At 42.9% G+C, this 17,496-nt stretch overlaps 1 protein-coding gene across 4 annotated transcripts in view; it reads left to right on the top strand.

Moving 5' to 3' along the window:
* cabin1 (calcineurin binding protein 1) overlaps positions 1-17,496 on the top strand; it is a 210,975-nt gene that overhangs the window by 152,838 nt on the left and 40,641 nt on the right. For all 4 annotated transcript variants that reach the window (XM_060931349.1, XM_060931348.1, XM_060931347.1 and 1 more), the window contains 3 exons: positions 4,994-5,157; positions 6,976-7,072; positions 7,311-7,994. In XM_060931349.1, coding sequence (XP_060787332.1) covers positions 4,994-5,157; positions 6,976-7,072; positions 7,311-7,994 — 945 coding nt within the window. The remainder of the gene's footprint in view (positions 1-4,993; positions 5,158-6,975; positions 7,073-7,310; positions 7,995-17,496) is intronic.

Below are 17,496 nucleotides of genomic sequence, written 5' to 3'. Positions count from 1 at the left end.
GAATGTCATTTGACTAACGTTATCGTGAGCTCTAAAAGCACCGACAGCTTCATTGCAAGCTTTCTCTTGGAATAAAATGTTTATATACCTCAATATGCTTCCGCAGGTTGGACGGCGAGTTTTTGTAGGCCGTGATGTGATTAGTTTTAGACAAACAAAGCAAACATTTAAAACGAAACGACTCTTTATTCCTTTCGGAAAACTGAAAATGGGTTCTAGCTATAGCCACGGGGGCGTTCGTTCCCCAGAAGAACCGCCTCCTTCCATTCTGCCGTCAACTGATTTGCATTCAAATACTGCTGTGGAGAAATCGCTGAACTTGATTTTATGCAGTCTATGGACGTGACGTGACCCTAGTGATTACTGATCGGCTGTCTCAGTGTCACCCGTGAGAAACTAATCACGTTTAAGAAAAGAAAAAAACATCCACTTTCAAAACCGCTTCATAGTAATGAGTAACGAGGACCTTGATAGAAATGTAGAAATGTAGTGGAGTGAAAAGGACGATATTTGTCTTTCAAATGTAGTGAAGTTAAAGTCATAAGTTTCCAAAAAAAATTATGTTCAAGTACAGATACTCAAAGTGTACTTAAGTACAGTACTCAAGTAAATGTACTTCGTTACTGTCCACCTCTGAGATTACCTTACGTTACATTAATTGCATTTAGCAGACGCTCTTATCCAGTGCGACGTACAACAAACCCAGAGCAGCCTGGGGAGCAATTGGAGGTTTAAGTGCCTTGCTCAAGGGCACTTCAGCCATTCCTGCTGGTCCAGGGACTCAAACCAGCGACGTTTTGGTCCCAAAGCTGCTTCTCTAACCATTAGGCCATGGCTTCCTCCAGGTTGCTTTCTAAACTCACCTTGGTGTGTCTGCTAGCAAAGATCATGTTGTGTAAGGAAGCAGTTGAACAAACAGCCTGTCTAAAGATGTCAAGCTACATGTGATCACGTGATTTGTTGGATAGTTACATGCCATAGCAAAGGACTGCGAGTTGGCCTAGTGGTCAGCGTGTCCATGTCTCGATCAGAAGATCGTGAGTTCTACTTGCCGTTGGGTCATACCAAAGATCATCATAAAAATGGTACCTACTGCCATCTAGCAAGGCACGCTGCAATACAGATGCGAGTAGGGAAGTCAAACTCACGCGGTTACCAGAGGACTAACCCCCTACTGCAGGGGTGGGCAATTATTTTTTTCATGGGGCCACATGAGAAACAGAAAATTTTGTGGAGGGCCGGACCAAAAGGCTGAACTAAATTCTGCATAATATTAATTGTATTTCTTTATATAAAGCAATAAATCACATTGTTTTTACAAGCTGCTAAGACTGGTAAGAGTATGGAAAAAACGAGGTTGCCTTACAAAAGATGTCATTTATTCAATCAGATTTCCCAAAACAATGGTTAACAAAATGTGAGCGTTTGTACCATTTTTTTTTTCAGTCACATTCACCCCAAAACACAATAAAGACATCACAATATTGTCTTTCTACTCCAAATATCAAGCAAGATACATCATATTATAATAATGATGCCCACATTTGTAGTCTAATCACCTCATTTGGTGTTTTTCAGTTTTTTATTTGTTCAGTGAGAGAAATCTAGTCTCTGTTGGTCTTTAACGAGCGCATCAGAGTCAGGTTGAATGTCTGTCTGAGGTGGAGATGCGAAGCACAGCTGACAGATGATCATCAGTCCATTCGGTTTAGGAATCAGATCTTTTTTTTTTTATTAAATTCAAACATAAACAGAATTATTTTATGTTACAACATAAAATAACACCACCTCTGAAAATATAATCTAAAAAGAAAACTTATCAAATATATATATATATATATATATATATATATATATATATATATATATATATATATATACACAATATATGTAAAATGGAAAAAAAGCCAAGGGGTTTATGAAAGGTTAACTTCTGCTATGAATGTGTACAGTATATTTGCATGGGGATTGTTTATATATTTCAGACATTTTTGTAACAAGGACAGTTCATTCTTAAGAGCAGGCCATGAAGGGGGGGGGGATTTGGCATATCAACACTTGTGTATGTAATATTTTGTAAAAATAATGAGATTATTCACCAAAAAGTAGGAATCAGATCTACAGATCGGCTCGGGCTCCGGCGCCTGCTGGTGACGTGACACTATGTGATTGGCTGGACCGTTTGAAGGATGATGTACAAGTTTGTGGTTGGTCTGGACAAATTACGGAAGTAGTTATCGCGGGATTAGATTTCGTGGGATTTCATGTCATGTTCATGTCGCGCGCATTGCGATTTTGTTGAACACAACTTCAAAATAAAAGCAATGCACATTCAGTCCATGCATGAGGTAAAATTAGAAAATACGTTTATTTTGTAATTTCTAATTAGCCTTACGCGGGCCGGTCAGAATGAACCAAAGGGCCGGATGCGGCCCGCGGGCCAGAAAATGCCCAGGTCTGCCCTACTGTAATCCTAGCTGTATAGGCGAAAGGCTGAGGGCTATCGAAACGGAGATCGGCACCATACCCATACGCTTCAAAGAGCTGGTTAGTACTGGGACAGGAGACTGCTGCCTGGGAAGATTAGATCCTGGTGTGAGAGGGACTTTTTTTTTTTTTTTTGATAGCAAAAGAAATTAAGTAGAAACTTGTCAGATGCCGGCTGTCAAGTCAAGTTTATTTTTATAGCACTTTTAACAATAGACATTGTCGCAAAGCAGCTTTACAGCATTTTAAGGACTTTAAACAGGAGTTGATTTTAGCTCAAATTTATCCCCGATGAGTGCGACGGTGGCAAGGAAAAACTCCCTCAGACGACATGAGGAAGAAACCTCGAGAGGAACCAGACTCAAAAGGGAACCCATCTTCATTTGGGTGATAACAGACAACGTGATTATAACATTAACAGTTTTAACATGAAGTCAGTTTCATTGATGCTCTAACTCTTCATTGATGGAAACTTGAGTGCAAAACTGTTTGACAACTGCAGTCCTAAAGTTAGCAAGTCGACTGTAGTCCTCAGCCATAAAAGCGTTACTGTAAGCATCCAGAGCGTCCTCCAAATGCGACTTTCGACTGTCCATGTGGGGCCGTCCTCCACAGGAGCGATGTGATGAGACTCCAGCCAGACGTAGGGCATCAGGATGGATCAGGCAGGTTGTTCGGTATCAAAACGTCCGTCACATCATCAAAACATAGAAGAGCGCGTACGCAGTGTACCACCGTATAGACAACAGTCGAAAGACAGAGATGAACGTTTTAAAATATTGCTTCTATTTTGCGTAAAACTGAAATGGAACTCACCTGGTGATAGTCTTTGTTCCTGAAATCCATCCATCCATCCGTTATCCGTAGCCATTTATCCTGTACAGGGTTATGAGAAAGCTGGAGCCTATCCCAGCTGACTATGGGCGAGAGGCGGGGTACATCCTGGACAAGTCGCCAGGTCATCGCAAGGCTGACACATATGCCCCTTTTCCACCAAAGCAGTTCCAGGGCTGGTTCGGGGCCAGTGCTTAGTTTGGAACCGGGTTTTCTGTTTCCACTGACAAAGAACTGGCTCTGGGGCCAGAAAAACCGGTTCCAGGCTAGCACCAACTCTCTGCTGGGCCAGAGGAAAGAACCGCTTATGTCAGCGGGGGGGCGGAGTTGTTAAGACCAACAACAATAACAAGACCGCGAAAGATCGCCATTTTTAAGCGACGAGAAGCAGCAGCTGTACAAACGCGAAGTCATCCATTATTATTATTATTATTGTTGTTGCTGCTTCTTCCGTGTTGTTTTTGCTTCGATATTCGTGCCAAGGTTTATGCAAACGTAGCGACGTAACTGACATGTACAATGACGTAATGACGTATACAGCGACGTAATGACATGGCTTCCCTTAGCACCGTGAGCTATGGAAAAGCAAACTGGTTCTCAGCTGGCTCGCAAGTTGAACGAGTTGTGAACCAGCACCAGCACTGGCCCCGAACCAGCCCTGGAACTGATTTGGTGGAAAAGGGGTAATAGAGACAAACAACCGTTCACACAAGACGCAATTTAGAGCCACCAGTTAGCCTAACCTGCATGTCTTTGGAGGAAACCCACACAGACAACATACAAACTCCATGCAGAAAGGCCCTCGTTGGCCGCTGGGCCCGAACCCAGAACCTTCTTGCTGTGAGGCAACAGTGCTAACCGCTACACCACCATGCTGCCCTTATATTCCTGAAATAGATTGATTTCTTATTTTGGATTAAATTAAAAGTAATAGATTAATTCCTTTTTTTTTTTTTGGTAATAAATATATTAATGAAGGTGCCTTGTGCTGAGACCCCTGCTTGCATCCTTGACCTGGACAGAATTTCCAGCTTTGGTTTTGAGTGAAAATGGGCAGCGCTTCGCTCCATTAGCAGGCAGGAAGGATCGAGAGGTCGAGCTCAGCGAAAACCTGTTTTAGAACTCGTCATTAGCGTCTTCACGCTGTCTCAGATCTGCTGAATGTAGCTTACCCACACGCACTTGTGGATATGGATGCATCGCAGTGTAAAGTGGTCAGAGAGGGAAACACTAAGAGATGAGGAATGACTGGAGGTAGCGGAGCACAGAGAACTACAGCGAGAGGATGAAGGATTGTAGGAGGGAAATTGGGGGGGGGGAGAAACAAAACATGTGGGCAGATCGCTGGCACTTTTCTCTCTCACTGCATGGCCCAAATCCAATACATCAAAAGCTCGTTCTGTCCAACCTCAGAACAGATGGCCTTACAACAATAATATTATGCCTACGCGCTTCTCTTCTACCTCTCATCTCTTATTCGTTTCTTTTGTCTCTCCCACTCTTCCATTTTACCAATTTACACCGCCTTCTGTTTTTCCGACGTCCAGATAATCCCATGTTTCAGGAACTAGTGGTGATTTACTTTGTTAAAAATACGGATTCTTTTCTGGTGTATGAAGTCTTTTTTTTTTTTTTTTTACTGCTAACACCTCTTTGTTTTCCCTCTTTCCAGGGCATCTGGCGTATCCCAGTAGATGAAATCGATCGCCCGGGTAGTTTTGCATCTCATATGAACAGATCCATTGTGCTGTTGCTGGATGTTCTGTCTCAGTTAAGGGATCACGACACGCTGCTGAAGATCTCCCTCATGCTCCAGAGAACCCCTGATCAGGGAAAGTAAGCTCAGCCTTTACTTGAGGAAGATTGTTTCATATTTATTTATTTATTTAGTAAACGGGCAGTGGTCAAAGGTGTTACTTTAATGAAGTGTCTATCTTCTACTACTTCTTGCAACACTGTGTAGTAGTAGAAGTAAAGCTCTTGCAGCTGTACATACAACCCCGATTCCAAAAAAGTTGGGACAAAGTACAAATTGTAAATAAAAACGGAATGCAATGATGTGGAAGTTTCAAAATTCCATATTTTATTCAGAATAGAACATAGATGACATATCAAATGTTTAAACTGAGAAAATGTATCATTTAAAGAGAAAAATTAGGTGATTTTACATTTCATGACAACAACACATCTCAAAAAAGTTGGGACAAGGCCATGTTTACCACTGTGAGACATCCCCTTTTCTCTTTACAACAGTCTGTAAACGTCTGGGGACTGAGGAGACAAGTTGCTCAAGTTTAGGGATAGGAATGTTAACCCATTCTTGTCTAATGTAGGATTCTACTTGCTCAACTGTCTTAGGTCTTTTTTGTCGTATCTTCCGTTTTATGATGCGCCAAATGTTTTCTATGGGTGAAAGATCTGGACTGCAGGCTGGCCAGTTCAGTACCCGGACCCTTCTTCTACGCAGCCATGATGCTGTAATTGATGCAGTATGTGGTTTGGCATTGTCATGTTGGAAAATGCAAGGTCTTCCCTGAAAGAGACGTCGTCTGGATGGGAGCATATGTTGCTCTAGAACCTGGATATACCTTTCAGCATTGATGGTGTCTTTCCAGATGTGTAAGCTGCCCATGCCACACGCACTAATGCAACCCCATACCATCAGAGATGCAGGCTTCTGAACTGAGCGCTGATAACAACTCGGGTCGTCCTTCTCCTCTTTAGTCCGAATGACACGGCGTCCCTGATTTCCATAAAGAACTTCAAATTTTGATTCGTCTGACCACAGAACAGTTTTCCACTTTGCCGCAGTCCATTTTAAATGAGCCTTGGCCCAGAGAAGACGTCTGCGCTTCTGGATCGTGTTTAGATACGGCTTCTTCTTTGAACTATAGAGTTTTAGCTGGCAACGGCAGATGGCACGGTGAATTGTGTTCACAGATAATGTTCTCTGGAAATATTCCTGAGCCCATTTTGTGATTTCCAATACAGAAGCATGCCTGTATGTGATGCAGTGCCGTCTACGGGCCCGAAGATCACGGGCACCCAGTATGGTTTTCCGGCCTTGACCCTTACGCACAGAGATTCTTCCAGATTCTCTGAGTCTTTTGATGATATTATGCACTGTAGATGATGATATGTTCAAACTCTTTGCAATTTTACACTGTCGAACTCCTTTCTGATATTGCTCCACTATTTGTCGGCACAGAATTAGGGGGATTGGTGATCCTCTTCCCATCTTTACTTCTGAGAGCCGCTGCCACTCCAAGATGCTCTTTTTATACCCAGTCATGTTAATGACCTATTGCCAATTGACCTAATGAGTTGCAATTTGGTCCTCCAGCTGTTCCTTTTTTGTACCTTTAACTTTTCCAGCCTCTTATTGCCCCTGTCCCAACTTTTTTGAGATGTGTTGCTGTCATGAAATTTCAAATGAGCCAATATTTGGCATGAAATTTCAAAATCTCTCACTTTCGACATTTGATTTGTTGTCTATGTTCTATTGTGAATACAATATCAGTTTTTGAGATTTGTAAATTATTGCATTCCGTTTTTATTTACAATTTGTACTTTGTCCCAACTTTTTTGGAATCGGGGTTGTACTTGTGTCTGAGTTCTTTCATCTTTCTTTTTGGGTGTTTTTTTTTTTTTTAGGAAATATTTGCGGGATGTGGACCGGCAGGTCTTGGCAAAGCGCGCCTTTTTCTTCACTGTGAAAGTGTTGGAGGACAATCTGGATAAACTCACTGCGGTACGACAGCAACTCTGCTCTCCTTCCTCTTTCTGTTAGTCTGTTAGCTCACGTGGAACACTGCTTGCTTTTCATGCCGCTCTTATTGTGTCGCGCGTTCCGATTATGAGTTATGAGCCGTGACTCATGCGCTACAGGATGCAGGGTTCTGCATGGTTTAGCCCTGACAATTAGCCTGTCAGAACCTCTGTTTTGTTTTGTTTTCCTCACATATTTCTTCATTCGTTCTCTCACACAGGTGTCTGATCCTTCTCCTAAGCCTTCCACTTCCTCCATGGGTGAAATGACCACAGCTGACGTGTCCAGCCGGCCTCCTGCCACAGAGGACGCGAAATCTTCTCAACCTGCAAAATCATGCCTTCCAGACTCGTCCTCGACGCCAGGTGTTGATCTGACGACCTCAGGCCCCTGCCAGCCTCTGGCTTCTCTCTCTCAGTCCGCTCTAGAACCAGGAAACCAGAACCAAGGCACATCAGCAACTTCTCAGGCCAGAGAAGGCAACTCTACCCTGGGGGAGCCTATGGAGCTCGAACCTGGAACATGGACAGGCTCTTCGAAACCAGGTCACCCACAGTCCAACACTGACGGTGTTTCACATGAGCAAGGAACCACCAGATGCGCTGCAGAGGGGACAGAGAGACGCCTGGAAAGCGCTCGGACCCCAGAGCTGTCTCTGGAGGAGCTGAGCATTAGTTCCAGACAGCAGCTGATGCAGGTTCAGGCGAGCACGGCCCACAGAGGAACCCACACTATGACCACAGCGCGGCCGAACAGGAAGAGGAAGCTGCTGGAGGACGTCGAGTCGGGCAAGACGCTCTTACTGGATGCATACAGAGTGTGGCAGCAGGGGCAGAAGGTCATGACCTATGACCTGGGGCGCATTGAGAAGATCATGTCGGAGACGTACATGCTAATCAAGCAGGTGAGCAGCAAATACATCTTTATTCCGCTACAGACGGAACAAACATCAGCAGGAGCACTACACTGTGCTGTAACTAACATCACAAAAGCAACGTCACAACCGTATCATGAGCCTGAGAGTTTCAGATCCATTTTATTTATTTAACAGGAATGTTTTCTAGTAGCCGATACTTAGCTGCTTCTGGGGCCCAATGGCGTTGCAAAAGTGCACGCTCTTCAGCTCATTCTTCACGCAGCAGTGCACTCCTTCAGCATACAGTTAGGCTTAAAGGGGAACTGAAGTCATTTTTAAACTTGCTTTATTTCTTAATTAACGTGTTATTCAGTTACGTTTTCGGTTTTAGTAACCTTATATCGTGACTCGTATTGGCATATTATATTATATTATATTACGCTTATCGGCCTTTTCGGTTTTTAGCCATGTTCATACATGAAAATCCCTCACCTTTCGGCGAAATTCGCCGTTTTGAAACCAAAATGGGTGACCTACGTGAATCGTGTAGATCCGATGCAGGCTTTCGTCTAAATGGGGGAACAGGGGCGCTGCGCCCTCTTACTCTCGGCGTGCGCCCCCTTACCAACTCCGTGAAAACATCCCAGCAACACTACGTGACAATGTGTCTGATCATCAAATACGTTATAATTGCTCCAAAAATATTCCAATCATAGTAGATACACCGCCAGACGGTGCAAAAACAATCCGAATTGGCGTTTTCCAGACTGAGGCACCATGTTGTTTAGTTGTTTACTTGTCGCGGCTGCTCTCGCGAGATTTGACATGGGTTACATACAAGGTCAGCTGACTTGTAGCGCGAGATTTCTCGAGACTGAATGACCTTTCACCCACCGGCGCGGGAGCTTTTGACAGAAGTAGTTCGCGAGTTGTTTTTGTTGACACTTGGGCATTTAAAGATGTCGTCATCCCGCGGCACGAAACGGAAGAAAGCCAAAGACTGTCCGGGGCAGAAGAAGATTAGGCCAAATAAAAAAAAAAAAAAAGTATGTTTCCGGTAACCCGACCGATCGAGAATTTCCGCATCGAAATTGACGACCGTAAAGTTTTTATTACAAATTTCCCTCGATATTTTAGTGTAAGTGGCGTTAGTTTGTCATAATTTTTTGTTTCAACGCATTCAAGTTGTGAAAGAAACGATAAAAAGTAAAATGTTTCGCCACTTCTATCAGCCCTCCTCCATAAACTGAGCCGAGCCGCCATTTTGAATCCTCATTCAAGGCTGTAATGCAAATTGCTTCCTTTTCAGTATACAAGTGCACTTCCATGGCAGGGAAAAACACTACATTTTGCCGCCTATGTAGTCCCCTATTTATACAAATAGGAGTCATTCAGGATTCAGCCATGTTTTTGCTCGACCCAAGTTCTACAGTAGGCTAGGCTAGGCCGTCTGCTTTTAATGGAAGTAGCCTAGCCTAGGACGTTATTTTCACGTTATTTCTTGATAAGGTGTTTTCACGTTATTACATGAAAATATCATGAAATATCGCTTCCGTAGATCATAACTCGAACTCTCGCGATATTTTTTTTTTATTCGTTTAAAGATTTAAAACACTTATTTTATTATGATGTGTGGTATAAAGGATTCTGTGCCAAAATACTATTTTGTAAGATGTTTACTTGTGTTAATTTTTTCGAACAAAATAAAAAAAAAAATTAAGAAAAAAAAAACTTTCCTACCTACCGACCTTATTTTAGTATTTCATGTTACCGGAAACACTTTTTTTTTTTGGCCTAACTTCTTTCTTTTTCAATGTTGACAGACAATTTGTTACAATTTCCCTCTCAGATAGCCTCAGAATGTCCCATTGGAGCATTTTTCAAAGGCTTTGCACGGCGGGGGGGGGGACAACCGGCACCATCCCCCCCTCGCTACGCTCCCTCGCCATGGTGAGCGCCCTCATACTAAATTTTTCTAGAAAAAGCCCTGGGATGAGAAAAAAAAAATGGGGGGGGGGTTTTGATATTGACCCAAAGGGCAAGGAGGTTGCTTCGCACCCATAGACAGTTTGTGCCGGTTTGCGCCTCCTCCTCCTCCTGCTTTGATATTGACGCCATAGCGACGAGTACATCTCGCTGCGAAGGGCAAGCAGCATCATTTCGCACCTCTTCTCCTGCTGGCCACAGCGTGCACACATCAGTCAGAGTGCAGACCAGACCGCCGGAAGCTGGATTGAGTCATCGGACTACTTTTTTCAAACTTTCCTGATCGCTATCAAAACAAACAAAACTTCCGGCTTGGTTACGTCAGCATTCGAAAGAGGGCGCGCGCGTCTTTTGACAATCCCTGTGTCCGAAATTGCTCCCTACTCACTATATAGGGCACTGTATAGTGGAGACGCCATTTTGTAGTGCTGTCCGTGCTGAAAGAAATCAAATTAAAAGTCTCAAATTTGATTTAATAAAAGACCGCAGCAAAGAAGAAAGTATTCAGCCTTGATTTAAAAAGAGCTGAAAGCTGCAGGTACTTCCATATCTCGGCAGGCTGAGTGGTATGCTGGGGCACCTCTTGCCAGCAGACCAGGATATCCAGAGGGAACTTGTGCGGTTCAGTGTTGACCTGACCATCCCCAGCTTTAAGGAGGGAGAGAGCATCGTGGAGTGGTGGGGTCATGTCTTCGACAAACCAGACAAGTACCCCTCCCTGGGTGCACTGGTTAAGTGTTGCCTCTCCATCTTTCATGGACCTAGAGTCAAGTCCTCATTTAGTCTGATGAATGATGTAATTGGTCAAAGGAGTGGCAACATGAATGTGGAAACATTTAATGCAATACAGACGGTCAAGTAGACGCTGATGTCCAGGGGGAAGACAGCTATGCAGCTCTTTAGAAGGGAGGACGTGAAGTTTGGGGAAGTGGACAGAACATTGTGCAAGAACATTAACTCTGCAGCAGCCACATACAAACACCAGCAGAGGGTGAACAAGGAGGAAAAGCAGCAGCAGCAGCAGAGCAAGTATGGAAACAGACTGCTGAAGGAGAGAAGCGGGCAAGGCTGAAACATGTGGCAACTCGGCGAAAGCGGGCCATGGAGACACTGGTGGTCCAGGCAAATAAAAGGAAAAAATGATCACTATTCCTTGTGTGTTCTCCACTTTCTTCGTTCTATTATTCACATTTTTTTCCAGGGCATAATTTCACTATAACTACATGTATTTGAATTTGTATTTGTACTGTATGTCCTTGTGCAAATGTCAATACAGTATACTTAGTAAGGAGGCTATAATATTTATTCTGGGGGAGGACCCCCCCAAACAAAATAAAACAACACCAGAACCCACGTCACCACTCGCACACCCTTCTCACCTTTTTCACCCTTGACCCGTTTTCATGCCTGCATGTTGAATGTAGTTCGTTTGGTCCACGGCAGGTGTCGGTTATCATCGTGAGACTTGAGACGTGAAGCGTCAGCGCCGCCATTTTGAAAACCATTTATACAGCGGCCAGATCGCCGTATCATTCCAATTTAGATTAATTTTGAGATTTGCCAGCTTCATCAGTGATGGAGATTATTCCATACGACTTCAAACCAACGTGGAGAAGAGAAAAGTTGGAAAGGTGACAGGATAAGGACTCGTCCGTCATTTACGTCATGATTGTCGCACAATTAAAACGTGTCAGGTCAGGCGGCTGGTGGGTTTTCAAAATAATAAATACATGCATGTGTTTTTGTGATAAATACACATTATACTGAGCGCATTTCCCACATAATCCTCACTAAGGGTTCGGACAGAGCTACCAAATGGCGTCCACACTATATAGTGAGTAGGGAGCAGGGCTTTGAACCAGAATTTTTTTCCTATTGGTTCGTTCCGAACAGAAACGGAATTTTAACATTTCCGGTTTTGGGTTCCACCATTAAATAGACGTTCCCGAACCGGTTAGAACAAAAAAAATTCGTTCCCGGAACGGTTAATTACGTTCCCTCTCAGCTGTTTAACAAATGGCTATAAAATTATGTCTCTGTCTCATCCAGCTTAAGCCAAATGTAGGCTAATTCTATTACAGCCTTCATTAAATAAGACAAGAAATAATTCAAAACAATTATTATTTCAAATGTTGGCGATTTGGATTCTCAGTATGTCTTCCCATCTACACAAACAGAAAAAGTGCCAAAAATGAAAGATAATTCGTTTAGTGTTACCAAAGGCTAGTCAGGCCCTATGCATTGATAGGCTAACAGAGGTTAACGTCATTTAATGTTCGCGAGCCTCTCATTAACGTGGACAAATATATTGATATCGTGTTTGAAATTGACGTTTTTGAATAACGATAGACTGCAATATTTACCTCTTATTAAAGATGTGGAGACGTGATAGTAGTCCACCCTCCCGCTCTCTACATTCAGTCAGCAAACGTCACACAGGAAGTGAACCCCAGCGGGTCATAGAAACTTGCGCAGGAGAAGAATGACTTTTTTATTTGTAGTTTACGGAAACTTTGAGGAACGAAATAAAAACCGGTATTAACCAGTTAGCATTATTTTTAATAAGCGTTTCTGTTCCGGAACATAAAAAATAATAAAGTTTCTGGTTTCGTTTCTGTTCCATGTGAAATAGAAAAAGTTCCCGGTTTTCATTTTCGTTCCTTGAACCGGTTCAAAGCCCTGGTAGGGAGCGATTTCGGACACAGGGAAAACTTCTGGCTTGATCCCGTCACTGTTTGAAAGAGGGCACGCGCGTCTTCTGACAACGTTGGCAGATGTCGGTCACTTTGATTTCCGCTGTACGTTTTACTTCCGTCCGACGATGTCTCGCACAGGTCTCGGCGAATCTTGTTTACGGCCATTGCTTCGACATATGGACTGATATATATTACATAGTATATTTCAAACACTCATAACTTGCTACAGCAGCAACAAAATAGCGATCAAAAATGCATTCCTGTATTTAATAAAATGAGATAAATAGAATTTTGATGATGATAAATTTGCCTTCAGTTCTCCTTTAATCCTCAAACGACCTCATGGTCATTACACTACGCCAGAGACGTTATAAAGGAGGAGACGAACCACTTAAAGAATCCTGAATAGAAATTTATCGGAAATGTCCGTAACGCCAAAGATGGTGGTCGTCACCGAGCGATTTTAGCGCCGGACACTCGGTCCGCAACTGAATAAAACAAGCACGGACCAGGAAACAGTCCGATCAATCAGTTTGTGGGTCTGATTGTTTCAAATAATTAATAAATTGAACAGAAATGGAGAAAAAGTTCTCTTCTTACCGAATCGCGGCCTTTACTGCCATTACTGAACGGGTCCCTGATCGCATCGCCCGCTTATTTTCATTTTGCGCATTGATTTTTTTTTTCTCCCCCGCCAAAGCAGGTACCCGATCGTAGAGCCTTATTATTTTCAATCTATGAACTGATTTAGCATGCCATTGTCACTCTGATTTGGCAGGAAATCGTCTGCTCCGTCTTCTGTTGTTTTTTTTTTTGGACAATTTTTGCATGATGTCTCCAGAGAAATTTGGATTCACGTCATCATCATCATCCTAAAAGCGCTCAAGCTCTCCTGACAAACAGAAACAACAACATGAATATGAGGCAGAAAGAGAATGGGTTTGCCTCCATGATCAACTATATCAGAGCTTATTATCAATTTCATATTAAGTCACATGATAACGAACCCTAAAACTGTCCTATGCTAATATCAAACAACACCCAAGTCCCCATATCCATCTGTGGTTTCCTAGCGAAGCGTGCATCCAGTATTGCATGTGGAAAATGTGCATTATGCAGTTATCTAAAGGTAACGCATGCTACAGCTACATTAAATATTACTAGTGAACACCATGAAGCACATGCACCATTACTGTTAGAATCTGGGAGTACGTTACAAGCCGGGTAGCATCCCCCATCACATTCATACACACCTGCGTACATAAAATACCCGTGGCACCGTCATGCTCTCACATACAACAGAGGAAAAATAAAACAATTATGAACAGAATAAATAACGTATAAAATAAGATGCATCATACATGGATGATAATATTAACATTTTGAAAATCTACGTTTTTACATTTAAAATAAAAAAAAAACCACACAAAAATGACTATTCATCTGTCGGGACAGGGACCAGCTAGTTACTGTCAGGACCAGTTACTTTTCAGACACTGGTGGTCATATGCACATATCCCACCCTTCCTCCTTCCTCTTTAATCTCATATTGGGGGCCACAGTGATCCGGTTGCGCTGCTTTGTTTTCTCAAACAAAGAATCTTCATGTCTTTGCGCTTTGTCCTCGCTCATGTCGGATGTTTCTTGTGCTTTTCTTTTGACCGACCCGATCTTCACCCACCGATCCATTGTCTTTTTGACAGTTTGATGCCAAGTCTAATTTGGTTACTCGTAGTTTCTCCGCATTCCACATTCCCGCCACATTCAGAGGTACGTTGATGTGAAAGTGTAGCCTAAACTGACGTAGCTATAGGCAGTGTCGCAAAACTGGTGGCTTGCTTAATGTTAAGCAAATTCAGATTAGGGATGTTAAAGGAACAGTCCACTGTACTTCCATAATGAAATATGCTCTTATCTGAATTGAGACGAGCTGCTCCGTACCTCTCCGAGCTTTGCGCGACCTCCCAGTCAGTCAGACGCAGTCAGACGCGCTGTCACTCCTGTTAGCAATGTAGCTAGGCTCAGTATGGCCAATGGTATTTTTTGGGGCGTAGTTAGATGCGACCAAACTCTTCCGCGTTTTTCCTGTTTACATAGGTTTATATGACCAGTGACATGAAACAAGTTCAGTTACACAAATTGAAACGTAGCGATTTTCTATGCTATGGAAAGTCCGCACTATAATGACAGGCGTACTAACACCTTCGGCAGCGCATTGATACGGAGCTCAGATATCAATGCGCTGCCGAAGCGCGCAGAAAGTGTTAGTACGCCTGTTATTATAGTTCCTTTAACTGATGACCATTTGACCGGTGGTTGACCAAATCAACGTCAACCGGTTAATTTTTTTTTGGTTGTCAGTTAAAAAAAAAAAATCAATCGTTTTGGAGCGGAGAACCTGGAATTCTGTGTTGTAAACGCTTGGGGCATGCCATGCGGTGTAAGGACGACAGCTGACAAATCAGAAACACCCATTCAGCCATGTCCCGCCCTCCCGCCCCAGTTAAAGACGGCTGACAAATCAGAAACACCCATTCAGTCATGTCCCGTCCCAGTTGAACACAGCTGCCACTCGGCGAAAGAAAAGAAGTGTAGACACAGGCTTTTTAGCTTACAAATTACTATTCTGGTTTTTTTTTTTTTATTATTATTAGAAGGCACATGGAGTTTAGTCCTGCCTTGGCCAGTGCATTCTAAAAGTATGTTTCAGTCTGTAGCCAACAATGCATGTTATTGCAGATCATATCTCTCCACACAAACTAAAGGCGCAGATGCCGACTTTTTCACGGCTGAATCGTGCAGATCTGATTTTTTTTTTTTTTTTTAGGGGGGGCGTTGGAGTGCCTGAATAATTTCATCAGAGTAAATTCTGTATTAAAATTACTACATAAGCAAATGCCGTTACAGTCCATGAAACATAGGAAGTATGAGAAGAAAACAGTAAATCAGAAAGCTTTTTTATCCGCCAAAAGGTGCGCCGTTTGCATCCCTGTTTAAACTCGTATGTTAACCGACTTTAACCGGCTAATGAGGCTCGGTGGTCGGTCAAGATTTTTTTTAGTTTTCGCCATCCCTAATTCAGATAATAGGCTACTATTTTAATTTACATCAGACTTTATTCAATATAGAAAACATCTCATCTGTGCGGGCGGCACGGTGGTGTAGTGGTTAGCGCTGTCGCCTCACAGCAAGAAGGTCCGGGTTCGAGCCCCGTGGCTGGCGAGGGCCTTTCTGTGTGGAGTTTGCATGTTCTCCCCGTGTCCGCGTGGGTTTCCTCCGGGTGCTCCGGTTTCCCCCACAGTCCAAAGACATGCAGGTTAGGTTAACTGGTGACTCTAAATTGACCGTAGGTGTGAATGTGAGTGTGAATGGTTGTCTGTGTCTATGTGTCAGCCCTGTGATGACCTGGCGACTTGTCCAGGGTGTACCCCGCCTTTCGCCCGTAGTCAGCTGGGATAGGCTCCAGCTTGCCTGCGACCCTGTAGAACAGGGTAAAGCGGCTAGAGATAATGAGATGAGATTAACTCTTCTGTGCTTCTCAGAACTTTGCTTTGGGAGTCACATAGGCGATTCGAGAAACACTGATAAAATGTGATGTTTTATGACGTCAATTCGCGGACCACGCTTTGAGAAACAGTGGTCTACACTCGGTACATAGGATATAATAATTGCGAATGTACCCAGTGCACTCACACAATTTGAAATTCAGCCATAGGAAAGGTCATTCTAGAACCATAGGCTTAGCTAGCGAGCCGTGCAGCCGTGTTTTACACGGCCAGTTCTCAAAAAAAAACACGCCCTATAAATTTTATTCTGGGTTATATTCAGAATATTCTTATTTTGTTTTGTGAAATAATTTTGTGCATTTCTGTGGACGTTTTTGTCGACAGTCAGCGGTTTCCCGGGGCGTCGCCGGCACGCGTGCTTTCCATATATGGAAGTTAAATCAAGAAAATCAAATTCACCACCAAAAATGTAGCGTTCTTATTGGTCAGACTTTGAAATAAGGCTTGAACGGAAGCAAAATACTACAAGTTTTGAGAGCTTCGCCGGCGAAGCCCGGCAGGTTTAGAATGAACAGGTCATGTATTTTAGATAAATATCTTTGAGGGTTTTTTTTTTTATCATACAAGCATGATAAACATATTGACAGAAACTTTAAGTTCAAACTTCAGTGTTTATTGTCATATGCACAGTAAGGACATGTCCTCTTGCACAATGAAATTCTTAGTTTGCCATCCACCATGAATAAATAGGCGGAAGAAATAATAGAAAGTAAAGGCAATATAGTGCAAAAAAAACCCCTCACCCAGTATAGGACAAAATAAAGGTAAATGTAGTGCAAAATAGGTAGTGTAATGCAAAAATACGGCGATGATCGGACGTAGCAGCAAAAAGGGCAGTAATGTGCAAACAGATGTAAACAGTGAAGGACAGTGAAGTACTTTACACTTTCCTATGTGCCCACTGCTAAATATTATCGTTTTTAAATGACCTAAATTAGATGAAACATAAAACTTGTCCCCTTCCTCAGTCACACCGGACTCGGCACCGAGAGCCGACTTCCGCATTCATAAAAGACTGTTCCCATGGTAACAGCATGATAAATCACTTTCACGCTTTCGGTTTTGATTGGTTTCTCTTTCACCAAGATTTACATTCATCTTAAATAGTACTTTTCATAAACTACCATTATTATTGAATTTTTTTGTATCGTTTGCAGTATTTACATTTCAAGTAACTACAGGAAAATTTCTTTGTAAGGCTCCAGAAGTCACCAGATTGCACCAAAAAAGTAGCCTAGTAAACTAGACCCACCCGCCTAGCGGCCAAAAATGTTTTTGCCTAGCGAGTGGGTCTAGCCTCGC

This window comes from Neoarius graeffei, chromosome 10 (genome assembly GCF_027579695.1).
Source record: "Neoarius graeffei isolate fNeoGra1 chromosome 10, fNeoGra1.pri, whole genome shotgun sequence".
NCBI lineage: Eukaryota > Metazoa > Chordata > Actinopteri > Siluriformes > Ariidae > Neoarius > Neoarius graeffei.
This window is presented reverse-complemented; position numbering and strand designations above follow the sequence as displayed.